The sequence below is a fragment of the Procambarus clarkii genome, chromosome 3 (genome assembly GCF_040958095.1).
Source record: "Procambarus clarkii isolate CNS0578487 chromosome 3, FALCON_Pclarkii_2.0, whole genome shotgun sequence".
In the NCBI taxonomy this organism is placed as follows: domain Eukaryota; kingdom Metazoa; phylum Arthropoda; class Malacostraca; order Decapoda; family Cambaridae; genus Procambarus; species Procambarus clarkii.
This window is the reverse complement of record NC_091152.1, coordinates 25,926,780-25,946,036: the sequence shown is the minus strand read 5'-3', so window position 1 is coordinate 25,946,036 and position 19,257 is coordinate 25,926,780. Positions and strand designations below refer to the sequence as shown.

General features: G+C 43.5%; 1 protein-coding gene across 1 annotated transcript in view; it reads right to left on the bottom strand.

Annotated features, from left to right (window-relative positions):
* The window catches only part of LOC138368641 (mucin-22-like), a 73,281-nt gene extending 58,215 nt beyond the window's left edge, over positions 1 to 15,066 (bottom strand). The window contains exon 1 of the mRNA XM_069331316.1: positions 14,946 to 15,066. Coding sequence (XP_069187417.1) covers positions 14,946 to 15,066 — 121 coding nt within the window. The remainder of the gene's footprint in view (positions 1 to 14,945) is intronic.
* Between the last annotated feature and the right edge of the window lie 4,191 nt (positions 15,067 to 19,257).

Sequence of the window (19,257 nt, the reverse complement as noted above, 5' to 3'; positions counted from 1 at the left end):
TACAAGACGCCTTAATCCACTTGACCGTCACGACCGGACAAAATGAGGTGATAGCCGAGGCTATTTGAACCACCCCACCGCCGGCACTCGGATAGTAATCTTGGGCATAGCATTTTACCAAATAACTCATTCTTTGGGGCACACGTGAGGAACACAAATGCGAACAAGCCTGAATGGTCCCCAGGACAATATGCAACTGAAAACTCAAACCCCAGAAGTGACTCGAACCCATACTCCCAGGAGCAACGCAACTGGTATGTACAAGACGCCTTAATCCACTTGACCATCACGACCGGACAAAATGAGGTGATAGCCGAGGCTATTTGAACCACCCCACCGCCGGCATTCGGATAGTAATCTTGGGCATAGCATTTTACCAAATCACCTCATTCTTTGGGGCACACGTGAGGAACACAAATGCGAACAAGCCTGAATGGTCCCCAGGACAATATGCAACTGAAAACTCACACCCCAGAAGTGACTCGAACCCATACTCCCAGGAGCAACGCAACTGGTATGTACAAGACGCCTTAATCCACTTGACCATAACGACCGGACAAAATGAGGTGATAGCCCAGGCTATTTGAACCACCCCACCGCCGGCACTCGGATAGTAATCTTGGGCATAGCATTTTACCAAATCACCTCATTCTTTGGGGCACACGTGAGGAACACAAATGCAAACAAGCCTGAATGGTCCCCAGGACAATATGCAACTGAAAACTCACACCCCAGAAGTGACTCGAACCCATACTCCCAGGAGCAACGCAACTGGTATGTACAAAACGCCTTAATCCACTTGACCGTCACGACCGGACAAAATGAGGTGATAGCCGAGGCTATTTGAACCACCCCACCGCCGGCACTCGGATAGTAATCTTGGGCATAGCATTTTACCAAATCACCTCATTCTTTGGGGCACACGTGAGGAACACAAATGCGAACAAGCCTGAATGGTCCCCAGGACAATATGCAACTGAAAACTCAAACCCCAGAAGTGACTCGAACCCATACTCCCAGGAGCAACGCAACTGGTATGTACAAGACGCCTTAATCCACTTGACCATCACGACCGGACAAAATGAGGTGATAGCCGAGGCTATTTGAACCACCCCACCGCCGGCATTCGGATAGCAATCTTGGGCATAGCATTTTACCAAATCACCTCATTCTTTGGGGCACACGTGAGGAACACAAATGCGAACAAGCCTGAATGGTCCCCAGGACAATATGCAACTGAAAACTCACACCCCAGAAGTGACTCGAACCCATACTCCCAGGAGCAACGCAACTGGTGTGTACAAGACGCCTTAATCCACTTGACCATCACGACCGGACAAAATGAGGTGATAGCCCAGGCTATTTGAACCACCCCACCGCCGGCACTCGGATAGTAATCTTGGGCATAGCATTTTACCAAATCACCTCATTCTTTGGGGCACACGTGAGGAACACAAATGCAAACAAGCCTGAATGGTCCCCAGGACAATATGCAACTGAAAACTCACACCCCAGAAGTGACTCGAACCCATACTCCCAGGAGCAACGCAACTGGTATGTACAAGACGCCTTAATCCACTTGACCATCACGACCGGACAAAATGAGGTGATAGCCGAGGCTATTTGAACCACCCCACCGCCGACACTCGGATAGTAATCTTGGGCATAGCATTTTACCAAATCACCTCATTCTTTGGGGCACACGTGAGGAACACAAATGCGAACAAGCCTGAATGGTCCCCAGGACAATATGCAACTGAAAACTCACACCCCAGAAGTGACTCGAACCCATACTCCCAGGAGCAACGCAACTGGTATGTACAAGACGCCTTAATCCACTTGACCATCACGACCGGACAAAATGAGGTGATAGCCGAGGCTATTTGAACCACCCCACCGCCGGCACTCGGATAGTAATCTTGGGCATAGCATTTTACCAAATCACCTCATTCTTTGGGGCACACGTGAGGAACACAAATGCGAACAAGCCTGAATGGTCCCCAGGACAATATGCAACTGAAAACTCACACCCCAGAAGTGACTCGAACCCATACTCCCAGGAGCAACGCAACTGGTGTGTACAAGACGCCTTAATCCACTTGACCATCACGACCGGACAAAATGAGGTGATAGCCCAGGCTATTTGAACCACCCCACCGCCGGCACTCGGATAGTAATCTTGGGCATAGCATTTTACCAAATCACCTCATTCTTTGGGGCACACGTGAGGAACACAAATGCAAACAAGCCTGAATGGTCCCCAGGACAATATGCAACTGAAAACTCACACCCCAGAAGTGACTCGAACCCATACTCCCAGGAGCAACGCAACTGGTATGTACAAGACGCCTTAATCCACTTGACCATCACGACCGGACAAAATGAGGTGATAGCCGAGGCTATTTGAACCACCCCACCGCCGACACTCGGATAGTAATCTTGGGCATAGCATTTTACCAAATCACCTCATTCTTTGGGGCACACGTGAGGAACACAAATGCGAACAAGCCTGAATGGTCCCCAGGACAATATGCAACTGAAAACTCACACCCCAGAAGTGACTCGAACCCATACTCCCAGGAGCAACGCAACTGGTATGTACAAGACGCCTTAATCCACTTGACCATCACGACCGGACAAAATGAGGTGATAGCCGAGGCTATTTGAACCACCCCACCGCCGGCACTCGGATAGTAATCTTGGGCATAGCATTTTACCAAATCACCTCATTCTTTGGGGCACACGTGAGGAACACAAATGCGAACAAGCCTGAATGGTCCCCAGGACAATATGCAACTGAAAACTCACACCCCAGAAGTGACTCGAACCCATACTCCCAGGAGCAACGCAACTGGTATGTACAAGACGCCTTAATCCACTTGACCATCACGACCGGACAAAATGAGGTGATAGCCGAGGCTATTTGAACCACCCCACCGCCGGCACTCGGATAGTAATCTTGGGCATAGCATTTTACCAAATCACCTTATTCTTTGGGGCACACGTGAGGAACACAAATGCGAACAAGCCTGAATGGTCCCCAGGACAATATGCAACTGAAAACTCATACACCAGAAGTGACTCGAACCCATACTCCCAGGAGCAACGCAACTGGTATGTGCAAGACGCCTTAATCCACTTGACCATTACGACCGGACAAAATGAGGTGATAGCCGAGGCTATTTGAACCACCCCACCGCCGGCACTCGGATAGTAATCTTGGGCATAGCATTTTACCAAATCACCTCATTCTTTGGGGCACACGTGATTAACACAAATGCAAACAAGCCTGAATGGTCCCCAGGACAATATGCAACTGAAAACTCACACCCCAGAAGTGACTCGAACCCATACTCCCAGGAGCAACGCAACTGGTCTGTACAAGACGCCTTAATCCACTTGACCATCACGACCGGACAAAATGAGGTGATAGCCGAGGCTATTTGAACCACCCCACCGCCGGCAGTCGGACAGTAATCTTGGGCATAGCATTTTACCAAATCACCTCATTCTTTGGGGCACACGTGAGGAACACAAATGCGAACAAGCCTGAATGGTCCCCAGGACAATATGCAACTGTTGTCCGGTCGTGATGGTCAAGTGGATTAAGGCGTCTTGTACATACCAGTTGTGTTGCTCCTGGGAGTATGGGTTCGAGTCACTTCTGGGGTGTGAGTTTTCAGTTGCATATTGTCCTGGGGACCATTCAGGCTTGTTCGCATATATATATATATATATATATATATATATATATATATATATATATATATATATATATATATATATATATATATATATATATATATATATATATACTAGCAGTACTCGGCCACGCGTTGCTGTGGCTCAGCAACCTTCAACCTTCCCTGTCCCCTAGTCCTCCCCACCATTTTCCCCTCCCCCGTCTCCTCGGCCTCCCAACCATTCCCCACTCCACCATCCCCTCTTCCTTCCCACCATGCCCCACTCCCCAGTCCCTTTGTCCTCCCCACCATTCTCCTTTCCCCCATCCCCTCGTCCCCACCATCCCAAACTCCCCCGTCCTCTCTTCCTTCCCCACCATTTCCCCCCTCCCTTGTCCCCTCGTCCTCCCCACCATCTCTCTCTTCCGTCCCCTCGTCATCCCCACCATTCCCCACTCCCCTCGTCCGATGCCTTCCCAAATGGTCTGATGTTCCCATCAGAAAATTGGGAACATCAAGTGATCTGATGTTCCCATCACTGAAATATAAGAAAAACAGTTAAAAATGAAATGAAAATGTGAAAAAATAAAAAGAAACTATTCTCACGAAATGAACGGTCTGGTAAACAACACAGCTCAATTCCAACGCAATTCACACAAAATAATTTAATCAAAATGAAAATAAATAAAAAATCTAGGAAAATTGAATTTATCAATGCAATCAGAAACATTGAAATGGAATTGTAACATATCTAGTATAGCATGTGTTGCTCTTAAATGCAACAGATGGCGATGTTGCATGTAAGAAAAGCATAGTTTTACCTGTCACAGGTGTTGCATCTATACTTATACTTAAGAAATGAACAGTATGATAAACAACACAGCTCAATTTCAAAACAATATCACACAAAATAATTCACTAAAAAATAAAATAAATCGAAATCTATGAAAGTAAAATTTATCAACGCAATCGGAAACATTGAAATGGAATTCGTGATATATTTAGTATAGCGTGCATGTTGCCATTATCTGCAACAGATGGCGCTGTTTTTCAAAAACGCATGTTTTTACCTGTCACAGGGGTGGCATCTATGTTGTAGATATATAAAAAGATGCGCATATTCGAATGCAACGTTGTTTCAAAATTTCAAAGCAATTGGTGAAGAACTTTCGGAGATTACAGCGTGTGTTTTTCTTACGTCCAACAGATGGCGCTGTTTTTTTAAAAATGCATGTTTTTTCCTATCACAGGTGAGGCATGTATATAGTAGATATATAAAAAGACGCGCCTATTCGAATGCAACGTTGTGTCAAAATTTCAAAGCAATCGGTAAAAGGCTTAGCAGATTTCCCTTACATGAAAAACACAAGAAAAACAGTTTTTCAGAAAAGCATGTTTTTTTTTACCGTCACAGACGTGACATCTATAGAGTATGTTTATAAAAACCTGCTCGGATGCGAATTGAACGTTGTGTGAAAACTTCTTGGCCTACTATGCAATGCTTGATTTGCCTAATATGCCAAGTTTTCCAAAATTACAATATTTTTTAAAAAAATTTCTTATAAAACGATAAAGCTATTCATTTAATTATGTATGAGCTAATTTGTTTAAAATTTGAGTTAAAAGTAACGTAGATATATGACTGAACCTAACCAATCCTACCTAACCTAACCTATCTTAACCTATCGTAACCTAACCTTAACTAACATAAATAAACAAAAATATTATGTTCTTAATATGATATAATAATAATATTTAAAATAAACCAATAGGAAACAATTTATAGAAAATAAAGAAAATCACTCAGCCTATTAGGCAAATTTGGGCCTTGCACAGTAGGCCGAGAAGTGCGTTCTGGCTACTAGGTACGACACACACACACGCACATATATATATGCAGAATAACCACATGTGAAAAATAGAAAATGCTTAACGCGTTTTCGGCTAATTCGCCTTCATCAGAGCAAAGTAGAACGATTCTATTTTGCTCTGATGAAGGCGAATTAGCCGAAAACGCGTTAAGCATTTTCTATTTTTCACATGTGGTTATTCTGCATACTTGGATCAGTGTTTTTGTGATCATTGTTGCATATATATATATATATATATATATATATATATATATATATATATATATATATATATATATATATATATATATATATATATATATATATATATATATATATATATGTCGTACCTAGTAGCCAGAACGCACTTCTCGGCCTACTATGCAAGGCCCGATTTGCCTAATAAGCCAAGTTTTCCTGAATTAACATATTTTCTCTAATTTTTTTCTTATGAAATGATAAATCTACCCATTTCATTATGTATGAGGTCAATTTATTTTTATTGGAGTTAAAATTAACGTAGATATATGACCGAACCTAACCAACCCTACCTAACCTATCTTTATAGGTTAGGTTAGGTAGCTGAAAAAGTTAGGTTAGGTTAGGTTAGGTAGGTTAGGTAGTCGAAAAACAATTCATTCATGAAAACTTGGCTTATTAGGCAAATCGGGCCTTGCATAGTAGGCTGAGAAGTGCGTTCTGGCTACTAGGTACGATATATATATATATATATATATATATATATATATATATATATATATATATATATATATATATATATATATATATATATATATATATATATGTCGTACCTAATAGCCAGAACGCACTTCTCAGCCTACTATTCAAGGCCCGATTTGCCTAATAAGCCAAGTTTTCATGAATTAATGTTTTTTCGTCTACCTAACCTAACCTAGCCTAGCTTTTTTTGGCTACCTAACCTAACCTTACCTATAAATATAGGTTAGGTTAGGTTAGGTAGGGTTGGTTAGGTTCGGTCATATATCTACGTTAATTTTAACTCCAATAAAAAAAAATTGACCTCATGCATAGAGAAAAGGGATGCTTTATCATTTCATAAGAAAAAAATTATAGTAAATATATTAATTCAGGAAAACTTGGCTTATTAGGCAAATCGGGCCTTGAATAGTAGGCTGAGAAGTGAGTTCTGGCTACTAGGTACGACATATATATATATATAAATATATATATATATATATATATATATATATATACAATACATAAAATAATGTGTAAATACATAATACATATAAATAATATGAAATACAATACATAAAATATTAAAATAATAATATATACATACAATAATATAAAATAATAATTTTATGCATGTTAGGGAGTGGTCCACACACGACCATGACATATGCTTAGTAAGGAGGAACAAGACAGGAAATACAGGAAATGACTCATGGTGACTGTAAGTGAATAAAAGACAACAGTGAATAATTGTGCAGCTTTAGCGCCCAGTGGCGGCTTGACACTGTCATGCACTGAAGGTTGATTGTGGCTACGACACAACCCTACACTGTTGGCTACGACACAACCCAACACTGTTGGCTACGACACAACCCAACACTGTTGGCTACGACACAACCCAACACTGTTGGCTACGACACAACCCAACACTGTTGGCTACGACACAACCCAACACTGTTGGCTACGACACAACCCAACACTGTTGGCTACGACACAACCCAACACTGTTGGCTACGACACAACCCTACACTGTTGGCTACGACACAACCCTACACTGTTGGCTACGACACAACCCAACACTGTTGGCTACGACACAACCCAACACTGTTGGCTACGACACAACCCAACACTGTTGGCTATGACACAACCCTACACTGTTGGCTACGACACAACCCAACACTGTTGGCTACGACACAACCCAACACTGTTGGCTACGACACAACCCAACACTGTTGGCTACGACACAACCCAACACTGTTGGCTACGACACAACCCAACACTGTTGGCTACGACACAACCCAACACTGTTGGCTACGACACAACCCAACACTGTTGGCTACGATACAACCCTACACTGTTGGCTACGACACAACCCAACACTGTTGGCTACGACACAACCCAACACTGTTGGCTACGACACAACCCAACACTGTTGGCTACGACACAACCCAACACTGTTGGCTACGACACAACCCAACACTGTTGGCTACGACACAACCCAACACTGTTGGCTACGACACAACCCAACACTGTTGGCTACGACACAACCCAACACTGTTGGCTACGCCACAACCCAACACTGTTGGCTACGACACAACCCTACACTGTTGGCTACGACACAACCCAACACTGTTGGCTACGACACAACCCAACACTGTTGGCTACGACACAACCCAACACTGTTGGCTACGACACAACCCTACACTGTTGGCTACGACACAACCCTACACTGTTGGCTACGACACAACCCAACACTGTTGGCTATGACACAACCCTACACTGTTGGCTACGACACAACCCAACACTGTTGGCTACGACACAACCCAACACTGTTGGCTACGACACAACCCAACACTGTTGGCTACGACACAACCCAACACTGTTGGCTATGACACAACCCAACACTGTTGGCTACGACACAACCCTACACTGTTGGCTACGACACAACCCAACACTGTTGGCTACGACACAACCCTACACTGTTGGCTACGACACAACCCAACACTGTTGGCTACGACACAACCCTACACTGTTGGCTACGACACAACCCTACACTGCTCGCTACGACACAACCCTACACTGTTGGCTACGACACAACCCAACACTGTTGGCTACGACACAACCCTACACTGTTGGCTACGACACAACCCAACACTGTTGACTACGACACAACCCAACACTGTTGGCTAAGACACAACCCAACACTGTTGGCTACGACACAACCCAACACTGTTGGCAACGACAGATACCAACACTGTTGGCTACGACACAACCCAACGCTGTTGGCTATGACACAACCCAACACTGTTGGCTACGACACAACCCAACACTGTTGGCTACGACAGATACCAACACTGTTGACTACGACACAACCCAACACTGTTGACTACGACACAACCGAACACTATTGGCTACGACAGATACCAAAACTATTGACTAAATCTGTTTGACTGCTGATCTTGATAAAAATGAGTTTCCTGTTGGGTTATTTGTGGACCTGCGTAAGGCTTTTGACACTGTCAACCACCTAAACCTTCTTCCTAAATTACATCATTATGGAGTCAGAGGACACTCCCTGCAATACCTCAAATCCTACCTTACTGACAGGCTCCAGTATGTTTCTGTGAATAATTCAATTTCTCCCACGCTACCCATCAACATCGGTGTTCCTTAGGGCAGCATACTTGGCCCTCTCCTCTTTCTCATCTACATTAATAACCTTCCAAATGCCTCCCAACACCTCAAACCAATTCTATTTGCGGACGACACAACCTTCATTTACTCCAGTCCTGACCCCCTTGCTCTAAATGCCACAGTAAATACTAAGCTAAATAAAGTCCATCTTTAGCTAACTGCCAACAAACTCTCCCTTAACATTGACAAAACTTTCTATATTCTGTTTGGCAATAAATCCTGAAATCAAATAAATCTCAGAATAAACAATACCCAAATTTGTAACAAAAAAATGGCATATTCCTTGGCGTTCTCATTGACGAGAAGCTGAATTTCCAGGGACACATTTTAAAATATATAAAAAAAGGTTTCAAAAACTGTTGGCATTCTTTCTAAGATCAGATATTATGTACCCCGCCATGCCCTGGTGACGCTCTATTACTCCCTCATCTATCCATATCTCCACTATGGTATTTGTGCTTGGGGCTCTACTACCCAAAATCATTTACGTCCTCTAATTACTCAACACAAAGCTGCTATTAGGACAATATCCAACTCTGGCCCCAGACATCTCTCGGTACCCCTACTCAAATCTCTGAATATGTTGGACATTAAGTCGCTGCACATTCTCTCATGTGTATTATATATATAAAAAACGCTGAACTGTAATGCCAATCCTGACCTCAAAAGCTTCATAGAAGGTTGTAACAGAACCCATGAGCACCACACCAGAAATAAATACAGTTTTGATATTCCAAGAGTACGACTTAATCAAACTAGAAATGCTCTACAAATCAAGGGACCCAGAATGTGGAATGACCTTCCCAATCATGTTAAAGACTGTACCTCTCTCCACTAATTTAAGATAAAAACGAAGCACTACCTAATAAATTCCCTGTAACCTACCTTACCCCTCTATTGTCAACCCATGTCTGTTTTTCTTAAACAACGCTGTTTGTCGACCTAATTGTATTTGTGAAGCTTTTTCAAACATGTTCCACTTTTCTTATTTTTATTTTTATTTGTTCTCAACACATTTTACACTTTAAACTCAATTAGTATTAGGTTTTAGTCATTAAAGTTTTTTCTGCCCGAAACGCATTACGTAATAGTGGCTTTAGGCATTGTATGTACTAGCCCTATCTATAAATCTATCAATTTTTGTAAAAATCTCTTGTGTGTATGTACCTTTCCTGAATAAACATTTATTTATTTATTTACTACGACGCAACGCAACACTGTTGGCTACGCCACAACCCAACACTGTTGGCTACGCCACAACCCAACACTGTTGGCTACGACACAACCCAACACTGTTGGCTACGCCACAACCCAACACTGTTGGCTACGCCACAACCCAACACTGTTGGCTACGACACAACCCAACACTGTTGGCTACGCCACAACCCAACACTGTTGGCTACGACACAACCCAACACTGTTGGCTACGACACAACCCAACACTGTTGGCTACGACACAACCCAACACTGTTGGCTACGGCACATACCAACACTGTTGGCTACGACACAACCCAACACTGTTGGCTACGACACAACCCAACACTGTTGGCTACGGCACATACCAACACTGTTGGCTACGACACAACCCAACACTGTTGGCTACGACACATACCAACACTGTTGGCTACGACACAACCCAACACTGTTGGCTACGGCACATAGCAACACTGTTGGCTACGGCACATAGCAACACTGTTGGCTACGACACAACCCAACACTGTTGGCTACGACACAACCCAACACTGTTGACTACGACACAACCCAACACTGTTGGCTACGACACAACCCTACACTGTTGGCTACGACACATACCAACACTGTTGGCTACGACACAACCCAACACTGTTGACTACGACACAACCCAACACTGTTGGCTACGACACATACCAACACTGTTGGCTACGACACAACCCAACACTGTTGACTACGACACAACCCAACACTGTTGACTACGACACAACCCAACACTGTTGGCTACGACACATACCAACACTGTTGGCTACGACACAACCCAACACTGTTGACTACGACACAACCCAACACTGTTGACTACGACACAACCCAACACTGTTGGCTACGACACAACCCTACACTGTTGGCTACGACACAACCCAGCACTGTTGACTACGACACAACCCAACACTGTTGACTACGACACAACCCAACACTGTTGGCTACGACACAACCCAACACTGTTGGCTACGACACAACCCAACACTGTTGGCTACGACACAACCCAACACTGTTGGCTACGACACAACCCAACACTGTTGGCTACGACACAACCCAACACTGTTGGCTACGACACAACCCAACACTGTTGGCTACGACACAACCCAACACTGTTGGCTACGACACAACCCTAGACTGTTGGCTACGACACAACCCAACACTGTTGGCTACGACACATACCAACACTGTTGGCTACGGCACATAGCAACACTGTTGGCTACGACACAACCCTACACTGTTGACTACGACACAACCCAACACTGTTGGCTACGACACAACCCAACACTGTTGGCTACGACACAACCCAACACTGTTGACTATGACAGAACCCAACACTGTTGACTACGACACAACCCAACACTGTTGGGGTGTGTCGTAGCACCTCCAGCACGCCTCCCAGCACCTCCCCGGACCTCATAGCACCTCCCCGGACCTCACATCACCTCTCTGGACATCCCAGAACCTCCCTGGACCTTTCAGTTCCTTCCTGAACCACTCCTCATCTTCCAGCACCTCTCAGCACCTCCCCGGACCTCCCAGCAGCTCCCAGTAACTTTCTGACCTCCCAGCACTTTCCAGTAACTTCCTGGACCTCCCAGCACCTTCCAGTCCCTTCCTGGACTTATCAGCATCTCCCAGCACCTGTCAGTACCTCCCCGGACCTCTCAGCACCTCCCAGTAACTTCCCGGACCTCCTAGCACCTCCCTGAACCTCCTAGCATCTACCCGGACTCCCCCAGTACCTCCCTGGACCTCCCGGCATCTCCCTGGACCACCCAGCACCTTCCTGGACCACCCAGCACCTCTCCGGACCTGACAGCATCTCCCTGGATCTCCCAGCACCTCCCCAGACATCCCAGTACCTTCCCGAACCTTTCAGCATCTTCCAGCACCTCCCCGGACCTCCCAGCATCTCCCCGGACCCCACAAGCACCTCCCTGGACTTCGCTGGACCTCCTAACACCTCTCCGCACCCCACCCTGGACCTCGCAGGACCTCCCTGGACCCCCCAGCACCTCCCAGGACCCCCCAGGACCTCCCTGGACCTCCCAGGACCCCCCAGGACCTCGCTGGCCCTCCCAGCACACCTTCCTGGACCTCCAGGTCTTCAGCACATAATATAGTTCTAAATCCCCAACACTAAATATATAATCAGTATTGTCTCTAGTATTGTCTACAGTATCACCTTCAGTATTACCTTCAGTATTACCTTGATCACCTTCAGTATTATCTTCAACATCTTCAGTATTATCTTCAACACCTTCAGTATTATCTTCAACACCTTCAGTATTATCTTCAACACCTTCAGTATTACCTTCAACACCTTCAGTATTATCTTCAACACCTTCAGTATTACCTTCAACACCTTCAGTATTACCTTCATCACCTTCAGTATTACCTTCAGTATTACCTTCATCACCTTCAGTATTACCTTCAGTATTACCTTCAACACCTTCAGTATTACCTTCAACACCTTCAGTATTACCTTCAACACCTTCAGTATTACCTTCAACACCTTCAGTATTACCTTCAACACCTTCAGTATTACCTTCAACACCTTCAGTATTACCTTCATCACCTTCAGTATTACCTTCAGTATTATCTTCAACACCTTCAGTATTACCTTCAACACCTTCAGTATTACCTTCATCACCTTCAGTATTACCTTCAGTATTATCTTCAACACCTTCAGTATTACCTTCAACACCTTCAGTATTATCTTCAACACCTTCAGTATTACCTTCAGTATTACCTTCAACACCTTCAGTATTATCTTCAACACCTTCAGTATTACCTTCAACACCTTCAGTATTACCTTCAACACCTTCAGTATTACCTTCAGTATTACCTTCAACACCTTCAGTATTATCTTCAACACCTTCAGTATTATCTTCAACACCTTCAGTATTACCTTCAACACCTTCAGTATTACCTTCAACACCTTCAGTATTACCTTCAACACCTTCAGTATTATCTTCAACACCTTCAGTATTACCTTCAACACCTTCAGTATTACCTTCAACACCTTCAGTATTATCTTCAACACCTTCAGTATTACCTTCATCACCTTCAGTATTACCTTCAACACCTTCAGTATTACCTTCAACACCTTCAGTATTACCTTCAACACCTTCAGTATTACCTTCAACACCTTCAGTATTACCTTCATCACCTTCAGTATTACCTTCAACACCTTCAGTATTACCTTCATCACCTTCAGTATTACCTTCAACACCTTCAGTATTACCTTCAGTATTATCTTCAACACCTTCAGTATTACCTTCAGTATTATCTTCAACACCTTCAGTATTACCTTCATCACCTTCAGTATTACCTTCAACACCTTCAGTATTACCTTCAACACCTTCAGTATTACCTTCATCACCTTCAGTATTACCTTCAACACCTTCAGTATTACCTTCAACACCTTCAGTATTACCTTCAACACCTTCAGTATTACCTTCAACACCTTCAGTATTACCTTCAACACCTTCAGTATTATCTTCAACACCTTCAGTATTACCTTCAACACCTTCAGTATTACCTTCAACACCTTCAGTATTACCTTCAACACCTTCAGTATTATCTTCAACACCTTCAGTATTATCTTCAGTATTACCATCAACACCTTCAGTATTACCTTCAACACCTTCAGTATTATCTTCAACACCTTCAGTATTACCTTCATCACCTTCAGTATTACCTTCAACACCTTCAGTATTATCTTCAACACCTTCAGTATTACCTTCAACACCTTCAGTATTACCTTCAACACCTTCAGTATTACCTTCATCACCTTCAGTATTACCTTCAACACCTTCAGTATTACCTTCAACACCTTCAGTATTACCTTCAACACCTTCAGTATTACCTTCAACACCTTCAGTATTACCTTCAGTATTATCTTCAACACCTTCAGTATTACCTTCATCACCTTCAGTATTACCTTCAACACCTTCAGTATTATCTTCAACACCTTCAGTATTACCTTCAACACCTTCAGTATTACCTTCAACACCTTCAGTATTACCTTCATCACCTTCAGTATTATCTTCAACACCCTCAGTATTATCTTCAACACCTTCAGTATTACCTTCAACACCTTCAGTATTACCTTCAACACCTTCAGTATTACCTTCATCACCTTCAGTATTACCTTCAACACCTTCAGTATTACCTTCAACACCTTCAGTATTACCTTCAACACCTTCAGTATTACCTTCATCACCTTCAGTATTACCTTCAACACCTTCAGTATTACCTTCAACACCTTCAGTATTACCTTCAACACCTTCAGTATTACCTTCAACACCTTCAGTATTGCCTTCAACACCTTCAGTATTACCTTCAACACCTTCAGTATTACCTTCAACACCTTCAGTATTACCTTCAACACCTTCAATATTACCTTCAGTATTATCTTCAACACCTTCAGTATTACCTTCAACACCTTCAGTATTATCTTCAACACCTTCAGTATTATCTTCAACACCTTCAGTATTACCTTCAACACCTTCAGTATTACCTTCAACACCTTTAGTATTACCTTCAACACCTTCAGTATTATCTTCAACACCTTCAGTATTATCTTCAACACCTTCAGTATTATCTTCAACACCTTCAGTATTACCTTCAACACCTTCAGTATTATCTTCAACACCTTCAGTATTATCTTCAACACCTTCAGTATTATCTTCAACACCTTCAGTATTACCTTCAACACCTTCAGTATTACCTTCAGTATTATCTTCAACACCTTCAGTATTACCTTCAACACCTTCAGTATTACCTTCAGTATTATCTTCAACACCTTCAGTATTACCTTCATCACCTGATAATTCCTTCTTTTCCCTTGTTAGTTCCCTTCCCATACCTTTATCTTTATTCATTTTGACCTTAACTAATATATTTTTATCTAAGATATAAATAGGTGCTCAGTAAACCAGTACAAGGATTATTATTTCTTATCTTGCCAGGGCTGTCAGCAAGGAGACAAGATGGCGGCACACAACCGGAACAGAACAAACCAAGGAATCGAAAACAAGACATTTTTCGACTATTTCGAATTCCAGCAGCAGCTGCAAGAGCTGGACAATGGAGTAGTTGTCTATCCCAACTCTATTGTGACATACATTATTCCTCCCAACACCAATATACACAAACTCCGGGCACACGTAAAGCAAGAAATTGTTTAGGCGAAAAATATAAAAAATTGTGCTAATAGGAACTCCGTTATTGATTCTTTGCGGCAAGTTTCAACGTATTTAGAAAATTGTAAGGAGTTCTCGCAAAAAAATGGTGTAGCTATGTTTTTTACCAATCATTTTCGTAACGAGAATGTTGAGATTGACGGCCCCCTGGAGTGTGTGATGGAGCCCCCCTTCAAAATTAGGTCGACAATTTATAGATGTAGCAACAAAATATGCACCGAGCCCCTGTGGAAGCAGGCCAAAAACTCACAGGGAAATCTCATATATGTCATCATTGATGCCAGCGATATTTTGATCGCGCTGGTAAGTGTCCACGAAGAAAAAGTTCTTTACCACAAGAACAACAACGCTCCCTCCAAGCACGGCCGAGGGGGGCAATCCGCCTCCAGGTTCGAGAGAATAAGGACTGAAAAGGTTTAGCAGTTTACGAAGAACTGTGTTGACCGGTTGACAGAAGTGTTGACGCAACACGAGGACACTGACGTTGTGCTAGGAGGCGTCGGCCAAGTTAAGGACACGTTCCTTCAAATGATAAACAAAACCCAAAAACAGAAAATAAAACTAACTCTTTCCTTAGGGAAAAATGGCGTCGAAGGACTGCACGAAGCAATCCAAAAGTCTCAACCCCTCTTGAAAAACATCGGCGGAGACACAAACACAAAGCTGATCGAAGAGATCTTCGCACACCTAAAGCAGGGGGAGGACGACATGGTGTGTCTGGGTCAACAGGCCGTCACTGCAGCAGTGACCTGTGGCGCAGCCCGCGTCGTGCTTCTCTGGGATGGCCTCCCTCTTAACACTAATCTAATAAACAGTTGTTTCGAGTTCCGCACTGAAGTGAAAATATTCCGGAACACAACCAGCGATACGGACACTCTGGTTAAGACCTTCGGAGGACTGGCAGCAATCAATAGGTTCCCTTACACTCCATTGGAAGCCCTCCTCAGCGAGATCCATCTCGACCACTGAGTCCATGAAGGAAACGAGGAGCTCCGTGCCCACCCCGGATAGTGAGGAGCTCCGTGCCCACCCCTGATAGTGAGGAGCTCCATGCCCACCCCGGATAATGAGGAGCTCCGTGCCCACCCCGGATAGTGAGGAGCTCCGTGCCCGCCCCGGATAGTGAGGAGCTCCGTGCCCACCCCGGATAGTGAGGAGCTCCGAGCCCACCCCGGATAGTGAGGAGCTCCGTGCCCACCCCGGATAGTGAGGAGCTCCGTGCCCACCCCGGATAGTGAGGAGCTCCGTGCCCACCCCGGATAGTGAGGAGCTCCGAGCCCTCCTGAGGAGAATTGACCTGTGACATTTATATGTTTTTAATTTATATTAATTTATATGGAATATATATTTTACGTAAATTTATATTTATTTAAAAAACAAACTGTAATAGTTAAAGTGAACTGTATTTCTTAAAATTCAATAAATATTATTGACCACACAGGTAATTTAATTAACTGTCTTCAACTCATATATTGATGCTAGGTAACTAGTTAATTCTTCTTCCTCTTCTCTTACACCTGTCAAAGGTCACTCACAAATAATAGCAGGAATCCTATATGACAGCTATATCAGAGGAAATATTGGTATATTGATCATGAGATGAGGACCAAGGAATATTTACCATATATCAGAGGAAATATTGGTATATTGATCATGAGATAAAGACCAAGGAATATTTACCAAATATCAGAGGAAATATTGGTATATTGATCATGAGATAAGGGCCAAGGAATATTTACCTTGGTCTTGTCACTGTTACTTTGATAGTGCTGTATATAGTGAAGATGGTTACAGTGATGATGGTGTGTGTAGTGTAGATGGTTACAGTGATGATGGTGTGTGTAGTGTAGATGGTTACAGTGATGATGGTGTGTGTAGTGTAGATGGTTACAGTGATGGTGGTGTGTGTAGTGTAGATGGTTACAGTGATGATGGTGTGTGTAGTGTAGATGGTTACAGTGATGGTGGTGTGCGTAGTGTAGATGGTTACAGTGATGGTGGTGTGTGTAGTGTAGATGGTTACAGTGATGGTGGTGTGTAGTGTAGATGGTTACAGTGATGGTGGTGTGTGTAGTGTAGATGGTTACAGTGATGATGGTGTGTGTAGTGTAGATGGTTACAGTGATGAAGGTGTGTAGCGTAGATGGTTACAGTGATGAAGGTGTGTAGCGTAGATGGTTACAGTGATGAAGGTGGTGTGTAGTGTAGATGGTTACAGTGATGGTGTATGTAGTGTAGATGGTTACAGTGATGGTGGTGTGTGTAGTGTAGATGGTTACAGTGATGGTGGTGTGTGTAGTGTAGATGGTTACAGTGATGGTGGTGTGTGTAGTGTAGATGGTTACAGTGATGGTGGTGTGTGTGTGTAGTGTAAATGGTTACAGTGATGATGGCGTGTGTAGTGTAGATGGTTACAGTGATGATGGTATGTGTAGTGTAGATGGTTACAGTGATGATAGTGTGTGAAGTGTAGATGGTTACAGTGATGATAGTGTGTGTAGTGTAGATGGTTACAGTGATGATGGTGGTGTGTATAATGTAGATGGTTACAGTGATGAAGGTGGTGTGTGTAGTGTAGATGGTTACAGTGATGATGGTGGTGTGTGTAGTGTAGATGGTTACAGTGATGATGGTGGTGTGTGTAGTGTAGATGGTTACAGTGATGATGGTGTGTGTGTAGTGTAGATGGTTACAGTGATGATGGTGTGTGTGTGTAGTGTAGATGGTTACAGTAATGATGGTGGTGTGTGTAGTGTAGATGGTTAAAGTGATGATGGTGGTGTGTGTAGTGTAGATGGTTACAGTGATGATGGTGGTGTGTGTAGTGTAGATGGTTACAGTGATGATGGTGTGTGAAGTGTAGATGGTTACAGTGATGGTGGTGTGTGTAGTGTAGATGGTTACAGTGATGGTGGTGTGTAGTGTAGATGGTTACAGTGATGGTGGTGTGTGTAGTGTAGATGGTTACAGTGATGATAGTGTGTGTAGTGTAGATGGTTAGAGTGATGAAGGTGTGTAGTGTAGATGGTTACAGTGATGAAGGTGGTGTGTAGTGTAGATGGTTACAGTGATGGTGTATGTAGTGTAGATGGTTACAGTGATGGTGGTGTGTGTAGTGTAGATGGTTACAATGATGGTGTGTGTAGTGTAGATAATTACAGTGATGATGGTGTGTGTAGTGTAGATGGTTACAGTGATGGTGGTGTGTGTAGTGTAGATGGTTACAGTGATGATGGTGTGTGTAGTGTAGATGGTTACAGTGATGGTGGTGTGTGTAGTGTAGATGGTTACAGTGATGGTGGTGTGTGTAGTGTAGATGGTTACAGTGATGGTGGTGTGTAGTGTAGATGGTTACAGTGATGGTGGTGTGTGTAGTGTAGATGGTTACAGTGATGATGGTGTGTGTAGTGTAGATGGTTACAGTGATGGTGGTGTGTGTAGTGTAGATGGTTACAGTGATGGTGGTGTGTGTAGTGTAGATGGTTACAGTGATGGTGGTGTGTAGTGTAGATGGTTACAATGATGGTGGTGTGTGTAGTGTAGATGGTTACAGTGATGATGGTGTGTGTAGTGTAGATGGTTACAGTGATGAAGGTGTGTAGTGTAGATGGTTACAGTGATGAAGGTGGTGTGTAGTGTAGATGGTTACAGTGATAGTGGTGTGTGTAGTGTAGATGGTTACAGTCATGGTGGTGTGTGTAGTGTAGATGGTTACAGAGATGGTGGTGTGTGTGTAGTGTAGATGGTCACAGTGATGATGGTGTGTGTAGTGTAGATGGTTACAGTGATGATGGTGGTGTGTGTAGAGTAGATGGTTACAGTGATGAAGGTGGCGTGTGTAGTGTAGATGGTTACAGTGATGATGGTGGT